At 41.9% G+C, this 17,645-nt stretch overlaps 3 protein-coding genes across 3 annotated transcripts in view; 2 read left to right on the top strand and 1 right to left on the bottom strand.

Annotated features, from left to right (window-relative positions):
• The window catches only part of STK32A (serine/threonine kinase 32A), a 152,227-nt gene extending 146,891 nt beyond the window's left edge, over positions 1–5,336 (top strand). The window contains exons 11-12 of the mRNA XM_049786984.1: positions 4,452–4,516; positions 4,881–5,336. Of these exons, the coding sequence (XP_049642941.1) occupies positions 4,452–4,516; positions 4,881–4,980 (165 nt within the window). The 3' untranslated portion in view covers positions 4,981–5,336. The remainder of the gene's footprint in view (positions 1–4,451; positions 4,517–4,880) is intronic.
• PPP3CA (protein phosphatase 3 catalytic subunit alpha) overlaps positions 1–17,645 on the top strand; it is a 1,090,725-nt gene that overhangs the window by 719,662 nt on the left and 353,418 nt on the right. The gene's annotated exons all lie outside the window — the stretch shown is intronic.
• Positions 14,022–17,645, bottom strand: part of DPYSL3 (dihydropyrimidinase like 3) — a 61,021-nt gene continuing 57,397 nt past the window's right edge. The window contains exons 13-14 of the mRNA XM_049786910.1: positions 17,261–17,423; positions 14,022–15,198 (exon numbers count right to left, since the gene is read on the bottom strand). Coding sequence (XP_049642867.1) covers positions 15,110–15,198; positions 17,261–17,423 — 252 coding nt within the window. The 3' untranslated portion in view covers positions 14,022–15,109. The remainder of the gene's footprint in view (positions 15,199–17,260; positions 17,424–17,645) is intronic.

Raw genomic sequence — 17,645 nt, 5'->3', positions numbered from 1 at the left:
TAAAAACAAAGTGCAGAAAAGACATCTTCACTTCTGTGTTCATTGCACCACGATGACAATAGCCAGAATCTGAGTGCCTGAGGCAGTGCCTGTAGTCATTTAATGCAACAATTTACTACAAAGTGACCCTGTCAATAAAGATCTTGTCTTTGGAATGAAGTTTGTGTCTTTTGGGGGTGGGCATCATCAGCTATGCTACTTGCTTACTCTTGGTTCTGCACCCAAGTTTCATTACTGTAGGGGCTCAGGGACCAGACAGGATACCTAAGTCACCTGGGCCACCCGCATACAAGGCAAATGCCCAACCCATTGTATAGTCCCTGTGTCTTTTTTCAAAGCTTTCTTATTGCAGTATTTGTAAAAAAAAAAAAAAAAAAAAAGACGATTTTGACTTACTTTTTAGTATACAATTCAGTAGCAGCAAGAATATTTGTAGTGTTAGGTAGCAGCATTATCAATTTTTAGAAATTGTTCATCATGCCAAATCTCACTTGTTTGGGGACCAGAGAGAAAGCCCAGGGTTGTTTTCTGGCCTGTGGTTGACCTCAATTTATTCTCCAATATTGCATATAGATAGTTATCTAAAGACTGCTAAATGTGACCCCACAAAGAAGCAAAAATTCAGAATCTTGTATCTATATGACAGATTTTCTTTTGGTGAACCAATCTTCCATTTCCAGGATGAACTTCATGGCCCATAGAGTAGAACCTTTTAATATGCTCTTGGACTCTCTTGCTGGTGTGGTGTTGAAGAGTTGTGCATCTATATTCTTAGGAAGATTATTCTGTGTATTTCTTGTGATGTTTTTAGAAAGTGTTTTGATATTAAGGTACCTGGTCTCAGAATAAGAAAGGGTTTAAATAATGTGATATAGATTGCTGTTAACTTCTCTTTACATGAGTGTTTGATAGAATTTACCACTGAAGCCATCTATTTGGTCTTGGTTAGAAAAGAATTTTTTTGTTGGGAATGTTTTGATTGTTTAGTCTGATTTGTTGCTTTCTTTTTAATTGTTACAGGTCTATTGAGATTTAATATTTCTTCTTGAGTTATCTAGGGTATTGTGTGTTACTAGGAATTGATTTTATTTAGATGTTTTAATTTATTACTGAATTGTTCACAGTATTTGTTTTATTCATGTAACGTTAGAAGTAAGTCCTACTTTCAATTATAATTTGTGTTAGTTGCTCCTACTGACTTTTAACAATCTTTTCACTGTAGATAAACATTTTATTTTGGTAGGTGTTTTTTAAATAACTTTTGGTGTCAGTATTGATTCCATTGCTTTTTAGTCTCTATTTAATTTATTCCTACTCTTAAGCTAGCTTTAGTGTGCTTTTCCCTTAACATGATACTCTGCAGCTCAGCCACTTTGAAGTGAACTGCAGTCTTCTTAGAGCTGAGTAATATTCTTTGCATATATATGGATATATCCATTCATCTGTCATCAGACATTTGATTTGTTTCCATATTTTGGCTATTGGACTAAATTCTCCAAGAATATATTAATACATATAGTATATGTATCTTTTCAAATGACTTTTTATATTTTTATAATAGATATCAAAAATTGGCATTGAATGATGCAAACCAACAAAAATTCAGGTATCTAGCAGTGAGAAGATGGAGGGGTAGGAGTGGAGAGAGAGATAAGGAGATGTTGAGGCAGTGGTGGAATGTCTTACGTACTTTAGTGAGAAGATGATATATTATATTATTATTGTATTATATTATATTCATTATACATGAATACTATAAACATAACACTAGAAGAATGTTTTATCTAAGCTATAATAAAATAAAATATGTAAAGTTAGGTTACTGATATGAAATGTTTCTTCTTTTTAAATGTTTGCAGCTGTGGCTTTACCTTTGGCTTCATTGCAATCCCTCGTTTTTGATGTTTTGTTTTCATCTGTTTCTAAATATTTTTCAGTTCTTTCAGTGATTTCTTTTTTGACACACTTATTGTTTTGAATATATTTAATTTCCAGTATATTTGCAAGTTTTCCTTCAGTTGCTGGTTTAACTGTTTTTTTCTTGTTAAAAATTTATTGAGATGATGCAATTATAGGCTTTTTTTTATATAATTTTTATTTTGATCATAGTGGCTTACATATTGTTGACAGTAATATTCTAGGTACATATTTACATAAAATCAGGGGGGGATTCCCATTCCTAAATTGTCCTCCCTACACCTCCGTTTTTGTCCTACCTCCCATTTCCTCTTCCCTCCCCCCCAGTGTGGCTAGAATATGTGATCCCCTCTGTATTTGACCTACTACTTAGTAGTCTTGCATCAGTTTGGTCTTGGTGCCTCCCTTATTTCCTCCTCTAAGTGGGGGCAGGGCTAGCAGTTCAAGTTGGGTGGTTTTGCCTGAAAAAGAGAAAATGAGTAAACTGGGGTAAGAGTCTAATACCCCCAAAATGGGCAGAATCCTTCTAGAGGTTCTCCTCATCGATTTGGGAAATGAAGGAGAAAAAGAAGGTGAAACACCCCATCAGTACCAAAAGAAGTGTCAAATATCCAGTGAGGTCTCCAGTTACATCGATAAGCACCACAAAAAAACTGATAAAAAAATACAAACAAAAACAAACAAACATATAAACCAAAAAAACTCGCCGTGGTCTTGAAATAAGAAACATGGTGTAGCACATAACGAAAGAAAAGAAAGGAAGAGGAAAAAAAAAAAAGAATAATTGGGGACAACAATTTCAATAATCACATCCAAACCGAGAAATCGACCAAAATAGGTAGGTATATAAAATAATAATAACAATAATAAATGAAGGTAATATATATATATGTATATAAAAAATATCCAAGGTTTTGTGCTTTTTGCATTTTTGTTTTTTCCCTCTGCCCTGGCACAGTAAATATTGGGGTCATTCGAAACGGAATTCACTTGCCCTATGAGATATGGGGATTCTCCGTCCTTGGAGTATACTGTCATGGGAACAGTTCTAGTCTTTGCTCAGGATCATTACTCTCCCGGTGGTGTTTTTTTTTGTTGTTGTTGTTTTGTTTTGTTTTGTTTTTTTGTGTGTGGAAGACTTCTGCTTTGTCCAGGGTGATACATTCAGAGCTCTGTGTTTAGTGGTCTCAGTATCTGTACAGATCCTGAGGTGGGCCTTATGGTGAAGTCAGTCTTTGTGAATCTAGAGGTTCTGTTGCCTCAGTGCCATTTGAATCCATCTTCTGTGGTTGGTGATCTTGGTCTTTGTACTGAACCTAGGATGGCATCTAGGATAGTGTCTTTCTTTGTGCTTCCAGAAGCCCCTTTCCGTTACAGTTGTCTCTGCCGGACCTTTGGAACTGGGGATCATGCTTATTGTGCCGGTCTTAGTTCAAAGCCTAGACTAGGGCTTTTTATAGGCTTTTTTTTTTTAAATTATTTGTAATTCACTAGACCTGAGAAAAGACATTTTTGTTGATGTCAGAGAAGATGTGACTTTAATCTTTTAAATTTTATTTAAACTTGTTTTGGGGAGCAGAGAGATGATATAACACATAAGGTACTTGCCTTTCACATGCCTGAGCTAGATTTGATCACTGACATCCATGTGGTTTTCCCAGTCCCCAATAGGATTGAACCCTGAGCATAAAGTCAGGAATAAGGCCCAAGAACCAATGGGAGTTGCCCCCAAAAGTCAAAACAAAAAAATATGAAGTTGTGTGTGGTATTTTACCACAGCATTTGATCAGGAACAGGAATGATGTGCTTCAAATAGCAGAGCACATGCTGTATATTTGAGATGCCTTGGGCTCACTCCAGCATTGGTACCCCACCACTTTAGCACTCCTGAGAGTGTCTCACCACCATGCACACATTTGATCTGGGCCTGATATGTTCTCATTTTGCTAATCAATTTTTTTAAAGCTAAAATTTCTCTCTAAGATGGAAAAGTAGAGCTGAACAGTATCATGTCAAAGCAAATGTTTTTTGCAAGTATGGTATAAAGACACAACTAAATGAGGCTCTGCTTACTGTGACAGAGCAGAGTCCAGACTCCCCATGTTGTTGAGAGGAACATTTTAAAGGATTCAATGTGAAAAGTTATTTCTAGGCTACTAATCACGTTCATGTAGAACCTCCCGACCTTTCACATGAGTGTAAGGGGTAATGAGCAAGTAGGTAACCAGCTAACCCAATAATCCTTGTCTCTACTAACTTGAGCATAGGGAATATGGTTTATATGTGAGTTATTATTTCTTCTTTTAATGCCAGATCTTTCTTGCCAGTTTATAGTTGGTAATAGCAGATTCACTTGCTTTCTCTCTATTAGCTATGTTGCAGTTCTGGTTGGGTCTCAGTCCTGCCATAAACTTTTTTGATAAAATCCAAACTGAAGATACATCAGGCACTTGATAAGTGATCAATGGCTGTTTGGGAACTTTGCTGTTCTACTAATAACGTTCTTTCTTTTTCCTTCAATGTTTACCTGGAAGATGTGCCTTCTGCAACAACATCTGAAATCCATCCAGAAAGAGTTCATCATTTTCAACAGAGAAAAGTAAGTTAATCCCTGAAGAAGAATAACCCAGCAAATGATGTTTTACCCAGATTTTATCTTCTGGTCTTACTGTAATTTAAAATATCTTTTATTCTTTCCAATTATTGAAAATTATGTATAGCTAGTGTAGAAGGAATGGAAAATGGAGATACCTTTTGCTTTTGTTAGGGGTTTCAAACATTATGGTAAGCTACCTCTGTATCAAATGTCCCATGAAGGGATTACAAAGGAGTTGGCATTTCAGCACTTTCTTAAGGATTTTTCTCTGCTTGTGCCTCTGTAAATTATGGGGCTAATGCTATCGTTTTGAGAGCTGAGTCCTTACTTTCCCATGAATATAACTCACTATTTTTTTCCTTTCAAGAGCGAAAAAAGACTTAAATAAAACACCAGCAGATCAAACCTTGGAACAAACCAAAGACCCACAAGGTGAGGACCCACCAAGACACAATAACAACCTGTGATGGGCAGGACACCCTCTGCATCTTCCTGAACATTCCTGACCCCAGGCCAGCACCTTTCATCCTCAACATCCTAGAGGGAAGATCGCCCTTTTTGTGCTACCACTCCTCAGGCACCTTGGAAAACTCCTCGAGCACCATCAGTAGGAGCTGGCATGGCACAGAGAGATAGGGTCTCTAGTCTCCTGGGTGAGAACTGGTAACTCTGTGACTTTGAGTAGGTCACTTAACCAGATATTTTCTCTGCTTCAGTTTCTTCATCTAAATGAGAGGGCTATCCTAAATGACTGCTACTTTGCTTTTTGATGACCACATTTCTGTTAATATAAGCAGGATTTATTTTTATTTCAAAAGGAAAACTTGGGTGTGATTTATTTTTGCACTCTTAATTACACTTTGAGAAATAGACATAATTGTGTTAGGCTCTTCACATATAAAAAAATCATAAAAAGGTCAGAATGTCCAAGTCCTATTTTAAGGCAATAAAGGCTCCCATCCAGAAGAGGTGAATGTAACTCCAACCGTTAGCAGTATCAGTTTACAAGGAATCTTGGCCAGTATCCCATGCTCTTTGATGTCAGAGAGTTAGAGTTTGTCCAGCAACCTGAGCAACATGAGTTACAGAAGTAGAAATTGGTAATTATAGAGAAATTACAATATGAAAATTGACAAATGCTACAAATCAGGACTTTTTGTGGTCTCTTCCAGCAAGCCAGTTGTTAAATATTTATTAGCTTTTCCTAAGAAACAAATTCCTTGAAGTGGATTGTTTTCTTATCCTTATCATAGATCAGTGTCTAGAGAGAATCAGAAAGAGAATAATTGTCACAATGAATCCTAGTCCATCTTGCAGTGCAGACTGACTATACCTGATAGAAGGGCTTTAGAGTAAGTGAGAATGTGCAGGGGCTTAGAAGGTAGTGAAAAAGATACCTGAATTCCCTAAAGGTGCTCATCTCTTGGTCACCCTCTGATCATAACACAAATCACTATTTTAAATATTTTTTGTTCTCACAATTTTAAAAATAAAATGATCCAAACCACTGGCCCCATTATACATGCCTTTATGAAGTCTCTTAAACTTGCAACCCTGAGATGCCCACACATGTGAGAAATCAGAGTTCATGGAGACTTTCCCAGGCAACTGTGATATCTCTCACCTGGTTTCCCTGTTCTTACTCAAGGATTGGCAAAAGATAAGAGATTGAATTCCCCAATTATTTGAAACATTATTGAAGTATTCATGTTTTTTTAATTTATTGGCCCAACAGAGTTTAATTCCCCTCAAATGAGGCTCTCACAGAATGTAACTCCATCTTGCAGACAGGAAAGACCTCTCCAGAGGTCTTTTTGGAAATCCACATGGTCAAAAAGACCTAGAAAGAATAGTTTTCACTTCAGGCCACTCAGATTTCCAAAATTTTATCCTGAAAAGGAGAATATCAGTAGAAGGCTAACCATAAAATGAGCAGTCAATTATTCATTGGGAAAACAGAATTGATGGAAACAAAGAGAAATAGCAGATACACTGCTAGCAAATGATCATGGATGTCATATCATTTTCTCCTCATGGATCTTTTATGCATGAATTTCTGGGAAAGTTCATCTCTACTGAAAGAGCAACCATTTATTTTTTAAGAATTAGGTGCCGTAGTGGTAGCACAGTGATAGGACATTTGCCTTGCTTGAGGACAACCAGGGCGAGATCCAGGTCCAATCCCTGGCATCCCATATGGTCCCCTGAACCTGCCAGGAGCAACTTCTGAGTACAGAGTCAGGAGTAGCCTCTGAGCACTGCTGGGTGTGGCCAAAAAAATTAAATCTTTAAATCTTCAGTCAAATCTTTTGATTCCTTTTATTTGACTCCTTTTCTCTGTATGTCCCACATATTGTCTATACAATTTTGTTTTTTTCTAGAATTCATAGCTTCTTTCCTAGCACATTCCCTGATTCAATTTTACAAAAAGGAGAATGGAATAAAAAGAGCTACCATAAGAAATCACCAGGCCCTGCTCTAGGGCAGGGGTTTGTCCAAGGCCAATTGGAAAATAGCCAACTTCTTGAGCCAGAGCAATAAGGCGTCTGCCTTGCCCTCTCTAGTCTAGGACGGACCGTGGTTCCATCCCTCTGTGTCTCTATGGTCCCCCAAGTCAGGAGTCATTTCTGAGCACATAGCCAGGAATAACCCCCGAGCATCACTGGGTGTGTCCCCCCCCCCCCCAAATAGCCAACTTCTGTTTTTAGTTTGGATTCCAGGCTGACATGCTGGATGATATCTTATAGCCCTCATTATATGGCTCTTCCTCTGGCTATGCTTTGGTATGCTTCCTCCCAAAGAAGATACTGGGAAGAAGCTTTATACATAAGTCAGTGGAGTCACAGAATCTCCAATAGGGATGGGAGGGTCCTATCATTTCTGTGCAGTTTCAAAAGTCTATCCAGTTTCCCAATTGGGCCAAGAGCCCAAACCATCTCTAGTTTGAGTTCCTGGCTTTGATTCCTAGTGATCTGCACTGACTAGAAAACAAAGTCTCAGAGAAGGAAGATGTTGTCTAGCCTTAATCATATGGCAGCCCAACAGTATGCTTCCAGTTAAGAAAAGAGGCTTGATCTATCAGCGCAGAAACACCAATCACAAGTACCTCCTGTCATAGTACATTTTCAACAGTAGAACAAAAACACCATGATTGCTGTTCATTGTTATCAGGACTCTTGTCTGTTGTGGAACTGAGGCTGAAAGTAACGGACCTACGGATATGACTCGTCTAAATTTGTAATAAGACAGAAGGCTCCCAAGCTCTGAAAACATGTGATGTTGCATTCTTTTGCTGGGATTCCTAGAATCCTTGCATGAGTGGCACATCTGAAAAGCCTGAGAAGGACCCAAAGATCAGAAACATCTGGTGAAATATCCCAGCTTCCACACTTGTGTCTTTACAGAGACCTCGAGCAGATGCAGGGTGGCCTTGGCACAACCCTACTTCACAGCCAGAAATGGCTGTTGCATGTCAATGCTAGGGCAAAGCAAATGCCAGACTGCGTGGAGCATGGCTAAATTAATTAGGATAATTTAAATGATTAGTGACTTGACTTCTGATAGAAACATTTTAGTCACAAATTTTAACCACAAAGACTTCGTGGCCACATAGCTTCTTCTAGACCAGATGAACATCACCAGGGAGAAGGACTGCTCACAGCCAGCAGGGACAAGTTTGTTGCGTTTGACTGACAGTCATGTAAAGGTTGTTTCTTCAAAACTGAATGAGAAGGCATGAAATGCACAGTGAGTTTGTCTCCACAGCCAGTTGTCTCTACCATCTGTCTACACAAAACCCCATTTTTTTACTCCATCTGGCGTGGTTACTGTCCCATACCAGCTTAGTGTGCCTGACTAATTCAACACTGATTGAAAAATCTCAACTTCAGTTTCCTGTGCTGTTAAGATCAGGCAGCCTTTGGAGAGGAATGAGACACTTCCCCTCCACAGGCTGAGCTCCAGCTTCCATCATGTACTGTGCATATGCATATTAAAGTGTAAGCCTCTTCTATGGAAAGTCCTCTGTCAAAAGTGCATTTGTGTGTGTGTGTGTGTCCCAACATGTTGGTACCCACGTGGTCTGTTCTCACTTCCATTTCCCAACATGTCCATTTACAGAGACCAGCTGTGTCGGAGATGTCACACCAGCAGGGAATGCAGCCCCATTTTGCTGATGCACACATGTCTGCATTCATATTGCTAGGGCACTGCCCAGTATTCCACACGACGCCTTTCATGTGAACTTGTTTGTCCAACCCACCAATTTCTTTTCTCAGCATCCTGCCTTTAGACTTGTTTGTGACTTTCTTTTATCCCATTCCATATACCTAAGCAAAGAAAGATGTTCCATGGCCCATATTCTGGTATAGGAAGGAAATTTCTCTGAACTCTTACAGTTGCAAATAACTTCTGCCTTAGCAAGTAGTAAAGCAACCTTTACCTCTCAGACATTCCAGAGCTTAGGAAGCCAGCTGGTTCTCATTTACCCTGAGATAATCTTTTAAGTCCTACCTACTGTGTGCACTTACTGATTTCCAAGTACTGTTTTGTTGATGTATGACGGTTGGACTTAAGACATGTCTCTGGATAACCCCACTGTCATGACAATTGAACCCAGACACGCATGAGGTCCCACCTCATGCCGCTAGCCTTGCAGTGCTGGGCCCTGGCAGCCTTGGGACTCTGCAGCTTTGCTGAGCAGCAGGTGGACGGACAGCTTACTGCAGTAACCTGCTGGATAATGGTGAATTCCTACACTGTTTACTGTCCTGTCCTGTTTTTAGTGCTGCTTGAACACTGGGCAGGATCTAAAACTTTCTGTTCTGAAGAGTGCCACCAAAAGCACATAATTTCATATCTGCAGCTTGCACTTTTCGCTCTCAGTTCCTGGCTCTAGTTTATATCCCCTTTCTGATGACTGAGAAGCAGAGATGGTTCTACAAAGTTCTTTGGAACCGAATGGTTCTTTCTAGTTGTGTTCTCCTTCCCTGTCTAGTGAGATGTGACTCAGCCTTGCAGAGGTGCGGAAGTTGGTCATTCTAGGTATCTCTTTATTTCCCCCATAAAAACAGCTGAATCCTTTTACAAACTAAGTTTATTGTAAACATCAGCCATGCCTTTTCTTCCCACACTGATACAAAGCAGAGCTCATTTGCCTGACTCATGAGCACAAGAACTGGAATCATTTCTTGTGTACACAGAGTAGTCCCTCCACTCCTGGGTTGTTGGCTGTTTGGTGGCTATTGGTGAGCTATTCCAGGTGCGATGCTTAGTAGATCACGTAATGCCTGGGATTGAACCCAGGGGCTCAGCCTGCAATCTATTTAAATCAATCACAGCTTTCAGAGTGACTTTTGATGTGATTTCTGAGTTCAACTTAATAGCCATCATCACTCTGTGCTCCTGCACATACTCCATTTCTTGTAAAGAGACTCATCACACACAAAAGCAATGAAGGGGCCATCACCATGCCATGGGATCATTAGCTCTTGTCCCATTCCACATGCAGACCTTTTGCTTGACAAACATCAAACCCTGATCACTCTTGATTATTTGCCAACCCTATATTCATTTTTCCTCTGAGGGTTTATGAGTTACTGAGGATCCACTGGGCTCCATGATCAGCAGCACAACATCGGTTAAGTCTTCTCCCTCTCTCTTATCTTCCTCCCTTTCACTCAAAAGCTACATTCCAAGTACAGAATCTGTCTCTTTGGCAGCACCAAAGAGGGATGTTCTCCCATTCCTTTGAAGTGCTAAGCAGGTAAAACAGAATATTTGCTAATGCAGAATGCTCCCAAATGAAAAAAAAAATCTTTTAGAAGGCTAAAGAGAGTATTATGGGCTAGAAACTTGCCTTCAACATGTCTGATCTGTATTCAAAGATACCTGGTATGCCTGCCAAGAATGGTCCCTGAGTAGAGGCAGGAGTAAACTTGAGCATAGCCAGGCAGGGCCCAAAGTTGAAGGAAGGAAGGAAAGAAGGGAGGAATGAAGGGAAGGAGAAAGGGAAGATAGTAAGGGAAGGAGAGAGGGAGGAAGGAAAAGTGGGAAAGAAAAGGAAAAAGAAAGGAAAGAGAAAGAAAAGATAAAGAAAAGGAAAGGAAAGAGAAATAGAACAAAGGAAGGAAAAAGGAAGAAAGGAGAAAGAAAGAAGGAAGGAAGGAAGGAAGGAAGGAAAGAAAGAAGGAAGAAAGAGAGCAATGAAAAGCTTGCTTTAGGTGAGCAGAGTGAAGAGACAGAATGTTCTAAGCCCAGCTGTGCTAGATTCTATCCCTGAACTTTACAACTGTCCTGTAATACCTTAACCTTTTCACAACAAAAATTTTGGCATATACTTGTCTATTATCTGCCACAGAACTTGAGGTATGCAAATTTGTCACCGGATCCAAGATTATTTCCCAAATACACTTAATGTAGCAGTTTTGGTGGAATGATAAATGGTGACTAAGAAAAGGGTTTTCCCCAAGGGTCCGGAACCTTGAATCATCTATTGAAGGAGTTTACCTTGATCCACTTGAAATACTTCAAATCTCTTTGAGTTACCATATACTCCTCCCCAACAACATACTATGCTAAAGATTCTCTATACCTCAGAGAACGTTTAGCTTGAGTTCTCTCTAAGTTCAAGCATTAAAGAAACAACAAACAAAACTAAATCTTTTGAGGTTGCTTCCAAGTAGAGCTGCCTTTTACACAAATGTGAATCAAAAAAATAAACACGACATTTAGTCATTCCCCCAATCATTTTTATCAACCTTAGAGACCAGAATAAAAACTCCACCTTAGCTAGAGAACACCCTCTTTGCCCCCACAGTTTTTCAAGACAACTTAATTTTCATCAGATCAGGACTAGTCCTTTTTGGTTGGTTGTTGGTTGGTTAGTTGATTTATCAGTTTTAGTTTTAATTTTGGTTTGGGGCCACACAAGGCAATGCTCAGGGTTTATACTAGGTTCTTTATTCAAGAATTACTCCTGGTGGTGCTCAGGGGATCATATGGAGCAGCGGGGATGGAAACCAAGTCTGCAACAGGTAAGGGCAGTGCTCTATCAACTGTAACATCTCTCTGGTCTCCCAATCATTAGTTTTATTGTGCAGCATCAATGCTTTGGGTGAAACGGCGCGCGTGCACAGAAGAATGCTGGACAACCACATCTGTGATTTTAGTTATTTTAATAACCAGGTTTACATTAACAGTCACTGAATGAACTTTTTTTTTCCTTTTTTCTTTTTTTAATCTCAGCTAAACTCAAAACACAATTTTCTTCACGGTTCAAACCGAACAGCTCATCACGTTCTGGAGCTGCCTCACAGCTACCACAGATTACAGGAGAGTTAGTGTGTGTCTACATCCACCAGACACAGAACTGAATACCCACACACCACTTTCCAAAGAGGGAACTTACAATGGATACTGGCTGCCCAAGGCAGCACTGGAATCTATTTGGGACTCAAAGGGGAATTATTTCCAAGAAGGCCTGGAGGGTAGTGTGTAGGGTGCTATGGCAAAAATCAAAACTGGGAAAAGACCAGCCTGGAGGCAAAAATTTCTCATGGTGAGAGGAGTCCAGGTTTACAAGTGAGGCCTTGGGGGCAGAGCATGAAGACCAAAGGATAACTGGACCCTGAAGAAAAAACCCCTTTTCAATTTGACTACCAGAACCTGCCTTTCAAAAACAACCCCAAAATTACGAGAGACATCTCTATGATGGTAGCTGATTTAAAAGTCCAAGCATAACTTCTCAACTACTCAAGACCCTGGCCCTGAGAAGGCCAACGTACTGTATCAGGCTTTAGAATTAGAGATAAGTCGGGATGGGGCAGGGCTTTCATGAGCTGAGAGAGCAGGAGAAAGCACAATAGAATAAGAGGAAGCTGGGCCTTGTACCTCTCAGCCTGGTGCCAGAAGTCTGTGCCCCCTGTCGTGGTCTCACCCTGAACCCTCTGCCTCGGGCTCTTCAGTGGATGGGACAGGAAAACTCCGAATGTACACTTAATAGCTAAAAGTCAAAAACAAGGGAGTGGTGAGAGTTATCTCGGGATTCTCAAGAACTTCTGTGCTTGATAAAGAACCACAGCTATGAAGGGAGGGAGGAAAGCTGCCTCAGATGCTGCGGCTCACTAGGAGGCACATAGGGGCTGGCTCTGCAGCATGGAAGCAGGCACCAAGTATGATGTTCCAGCTAAGAGCTTACTTAAAATTTCCAAGTGCACATAATCTTGCTGTGAATGTTATGTTTTTCCATGACAGAGAGAGGCCAGGAGGGACGAGTTGGACCTGGGCAGGGTACTACAGCTCTAAGGTTGTTTCTAGATGCTTTGACTAGTTTATTTTCTTGCCTAGTCCTCCACCTGGTGGATGTGTTTGGTACTGGAACTGTGCAGCTTAGTTTGGTAGCTCAAAAGCTCCCTCTGCCTGCAAAAAATATGAACTGGACACTCAGTTGGAGTTTTAAGTCAAGAGCTGCATCCTCTCCTTAAGTTTCACTTAAGATAAAAGCATCATGTAAAAGGTCTAAAACCAGAATGCTTCCCTACTTTCTCTAAGCACTGAAAGTGGGAGGAATGAGCCAGGAGCCATTTCTGAGCATCACAGCAAACAAAAACAAAACAATTGGGAGGGGAAACTCCTCTAAAATTCCTCTTTTCTCTGGTTTTCAACTTAGTAAAATCTGCAGTCACAGACAACTGGTTTTTTTTTCCTTCCTTCCTTCTTCCTTCCTTCCTTCCTTCCTTCCTTCATCCCTCCCTTCTTTCTTTTTTCTTTTTCTCTCTTTCTTCCTTCCTTCCTTCCTTTCTTTCTTCCTTCCTTCCTTCCTTCCTTCCTTCTTTCCTTCCTTCCTTCCTTCCTTCCTTCCTTCCTTCCTTCCTTCCTTCCTTCCTTCCTTCTTTCTTTCTTTCTTTCTTTCTTTCTTTCTTTCTTTCTTTCTTTCTTTCTTTCTTTCTTTCTTTCTTTCTTTCTTTCTTTCTCTCTTTGTTTCTTCCTTTCTCCCCACCTCTGACAATGTTTTTTTCCTAAGCACTTGAAGCTTCCAAGGTGCTTAGTGCTCAAGATGGGTCTTCCAGAGCACACAGGGCTGGTCTCAAGTTCCCAGGTTGAATATCTCTTTCCTGCATTGGGGGCCACTTAGTGATACTCAACTAGCTACAGAATTGACTCTAGAATGAGTTTTAGAGAAAGGCAGACTTTCAGCTCCCAAACTGAGACCCAAGTCCCTCAAGAGTCATATAGGGAAGCTTGGAGTTTCAGAATTACGCAACTAGTTTCCCCGTGGAATGTGCTAATGGAAAGGAGAGACTGCTGGTTTCAGATGGAAAGACAGAATCATAGTCCCACAGTTGCCTCCCTCTACTCTTATTTTTTTCTTTTGCATTTTTGAGCCACACTCAGTTGATGTTCAGGAATCACTCCTGGCAGAGCTTGGGGAACCCTACTGGGGTGGCAGGATCAGAGTAGCACCAGCTGGGCGAGGCCAACACCCTACCTGCTATACTGCTTCTCTAGACAGTATTCCCAATACTCTTGACTTGCATTCCCAAGGTCCCACTTGACTCCTTCGAAAGCTGAGACTGCCTACTAAGCTGAGACTACCTACTAGTGGTTACAGGGAACACTCGATACAATTACTTTCAAAAAGGAAGATTCTAGGTCACCTTGAGCAGTGTCTGGATTTCAGGAGCTCCAGAGACTAAACCATGTACCCTGGCCAGAGAGGCCCAACTCCTCCCAGCAGGGGTGGAGGAGCAGGAAAGGAACCGCAGAGGCTGGCTTCTCTTGGTGCTCACAAAGACAAGGGAGTGAGTTCTGACCTCCAACACGCATGGAGCGTGGCTGCTCCACACAGGCCTGCTCGGCTCCCAGGGGTTGCCTATTCAAAGCATCGGAGACTCATCAACCAAGAGCGAGCAAGGGAGCCTTCCTTCCTTCCTTCTCTTCCTCAGCCACGATCAAGCAGGTGGAAATAATGGTTTGGTTTTTATGCTTTAAGAAATGTTTGGCTAAATGAAATCTATCAGGAGGAGCTGTGAGTCTGCAAGCCCAGACGGCTGTCTTCTCAGTGGACCTGCGGGATGGAGGTGAAGTAAAGTTGCTCTAGTGGCCATCTGCCATGGGTAGCAACACGCTTCAACAGCACAATACACAAGACCTATGCTCCCCTACCACCCCCTCCCCAACACCTGACCCAGCCCCTCCACCTTGCTCCAGGCTCCCACCACCCATGCACCCCAAGTAACTCCCTTTTGTTCATTTTCCTGACATCCCAGCTTTGTCTGTCCCCTTGTCATAAGATGCAACACTACACACGCTCTCAACACTATATAGCACACTTTGCCGTCGTGGCCTGACTGCATGCATGTAAATGGGGTGGGGGTACAAACAAATCAAGTCTATGCATAAACAGAAAACAAAGCAATACTCGTAAAGCTAGGCAAGCGAGCGTTAACATTGGAGAAACATAAGGCTTGAGGCTTATTGATTCTTTCCATTAGAACTGTTTGGATTCGCTTTCCTTCTCAAACATCGATGCACCATTTTGGCTTTGAAACAAACAAACTCTTCTTGCTTCTTCCCCTCTTGCTAGCGTGGGGCTATTTAACTCAGAGACGTGATGTTAGAACGGCCGCCAGGAGGCGCCACTATACGCTTGCTGGCAGAGCGGACCCCTTCATCCACTTGGGTGCCTAGAGTCCGTTCCCAGGGTGAAAAAAAGGAGGAACCAGAGAGAAAACACATTAGTTTCAAATGAAAGACATTAAGTCATTGACTAGTCTCACCTCCCCCAAGAACTTCCACTACAGACTATTCACACCCTCCTCTGGCTGTTCTTTGTCAGTAAACCCAAAGTTCTAATCTAGCTAGTTTATTGTGCTCTGAAGTCCACAGAAATTTGGCTAAAGGAGCAATGGGAAGGATTTAATCAGAGGGAGTTCTGCTTCACCTGCTTCTGGGTTTTTTCTTTACTACCCATCACTCCCTTTGCAAAGATTCTAGGTTCATCCTATTTTACAAAAGGTGACTGAGTCTGTGAAGAGGTTGGAGACTCACCCAAGGAAGGCCTCAGGATGTAAGACTTTGTTTTTAACTTTTACTCTGTATTTGCAGCATCAGCAATAGGATAACTGCCAGGAGCAGAGGCCAGCTGGGCTGTCTGCTCACAGGACACCAGGGTCTCCTGCTCCCCTACTGGAAACAGCTCCTTGGATCTGAGCAGAGTACGGCCTCACAAGCCCGTAGCTGAGCACTGGGTCTTAGTGGTGCCTTCAAGAACAAGAACTGTACAAGCAGGACCAAACAGAAATGGGGGTCCACAGATGAGCACGAGGGTACTCCCTGAGGCAGAAAGGAATGTTCAGGGCCCACGTGAGGCTCTTGGCCAGCAGGTGAGGAGGTCTGTCATGTCCATGAGGTTGCACAGGGCTCACTCAGCCTGTTGGCCCAGGGTTAGCCCAAGGCTGTGTGGGTCTGGGTCCCATGAAGCGCCTAGAGGCGAAGAGAGCCCCAGGGCCCTGGGCATGACACAAATTGGGAGCTGATGATGTTGCCAGCAGCACTCAGTGAGCCGGGCACCATGCTTCAGGGATCTATCATGGCCAGCTCTCTTCCCAAGGTCGTGGAGAATCACAGCACAAATACAAACATCCAGTTCACTGATGTCTGACTAGAAAGGGACTATTAGAAGCTTAGTGCTATGGTAGCCAGTGGCTGGCCAGAAGTCACAGAGAAAGGCCAGGAAATGACAAACATTTCTTGCAAATCACACACTGTGACTCCTGGCTGTGTCACCCCAAACCACCCCAAAATTATGCATCATCATTCACCTTCCTCCCCATTTGTGCTAGCTACCCTGGTTCTTTCCAGGGTCTTTCATTCTCTATCTCCTCATCCCCAAACATGGTTACTGCCACTTTATTTTATTTTATCTTATTTTGTTTCCCTCTTCATCTGAAATTACATCCCCTTCTTATCTGGCTTGCCCCCAGAGTAAAATACTCATTTCAGAAATGCAAATCCTTTTTTATTTTTTTTTTATTTTACAAATGCTGGTTATAGAATAAGGAGTTTCTTCTGTTTTGTTGTTGTTTTCTTGGGGTCACACCCAGCAATACTCAGTAGTTACTCCTGGATCTTCACTCAGGAGTAACTTCTGGTGGGCTCAGGGGACCATATGGGATACCAGGATTGGCCATGTACGAGGCAAATGCCTATCTGCTGTACAATCACTCTGGCCCCTAGAATAAGAACGTTCTACAAACATCAGATAGTTCTTAAAGAATAATATTAAGAGGATGATCAATCCCTGGCAATGTTATATCATAGTCACTACTGTTATCATTATTATTATTATTATTATTATTATTATTATTATTATTATTATTGACAGATGGTATTAAAGCTTAGGATAGAAGTAGCTATTGCACTTTGCAAAACAAAATAGAGTTATCTTTTAACTTGGACAGATAAGCTCAGCACTTTGCATAGCTCTCAGTCCAACATGGAAACTTCCCTTATGAGTCAGAAACCACCAGGCCTGACTGACCCCTGGTCTGGCATCTAAGCAGAAATGGTCATCTCTAATTTACACTCATTGCTTCATCTGACTTTCTCAACAGGGTCTGTTCAGTGCAGTGGGCCTCCTTCTCTGGCCACTCTCTCCCTAGAAAGCACTGGGCTGGGCTTGATTCACAGTGTCTTCAGCTCAGGAGCTCTGGGCAGCTTTTCTGCCTCTCCTTTCTCTCTACTCACCTGACAGGCTGAATCCTGACTGATGAAGGTTCCTCACAGGTGGGTTTGGCCTGGTAGGGGAGCCCCGAGTAGAGCCTGCAGGGGTGCCTCCTTTTGGTGTGGTGGTCAGGTCAAACACCGGCCCATCATACATGCCCCTGGGGACAGGGTGCAGGTCAGCTGTCTGCAGGAGAGAAAGGGATACTGTTTGTGCTTCTCAAGAGAAGGGGTGGTGGGGAGTGCAGGCTCAAGGTTGCAGGTTTTGGCTGAGCAAGGGCCAGAGTTTGATTCTCCACACCACAAGAGCCCAAGCAGATGCCATGTTATAGACTTCATGGCCTTCAGCACCACTGAGGGGGAGCATGGAAGGTCAGCATCGTCAGGGCTGGCCCTGAGCTCCCTGTCT

Source organism: Suncus etruscus, chromosome 14 (assembly GCF_024139225.1).
Source record: "Suncus etruscus isolate mSunEtr1 chromosome 14, mSunEtr1.pri.cur, whole genome shotgun sequence".
NCBI lineage: Eukaryota > Metazoa > Chordata > Mammalia > Eulipotyphla > Soricidae > Suncus > Suncus etruscus.
This window is presented reverse-complemented; position numbering and strand designations above follow the sequence as displayed.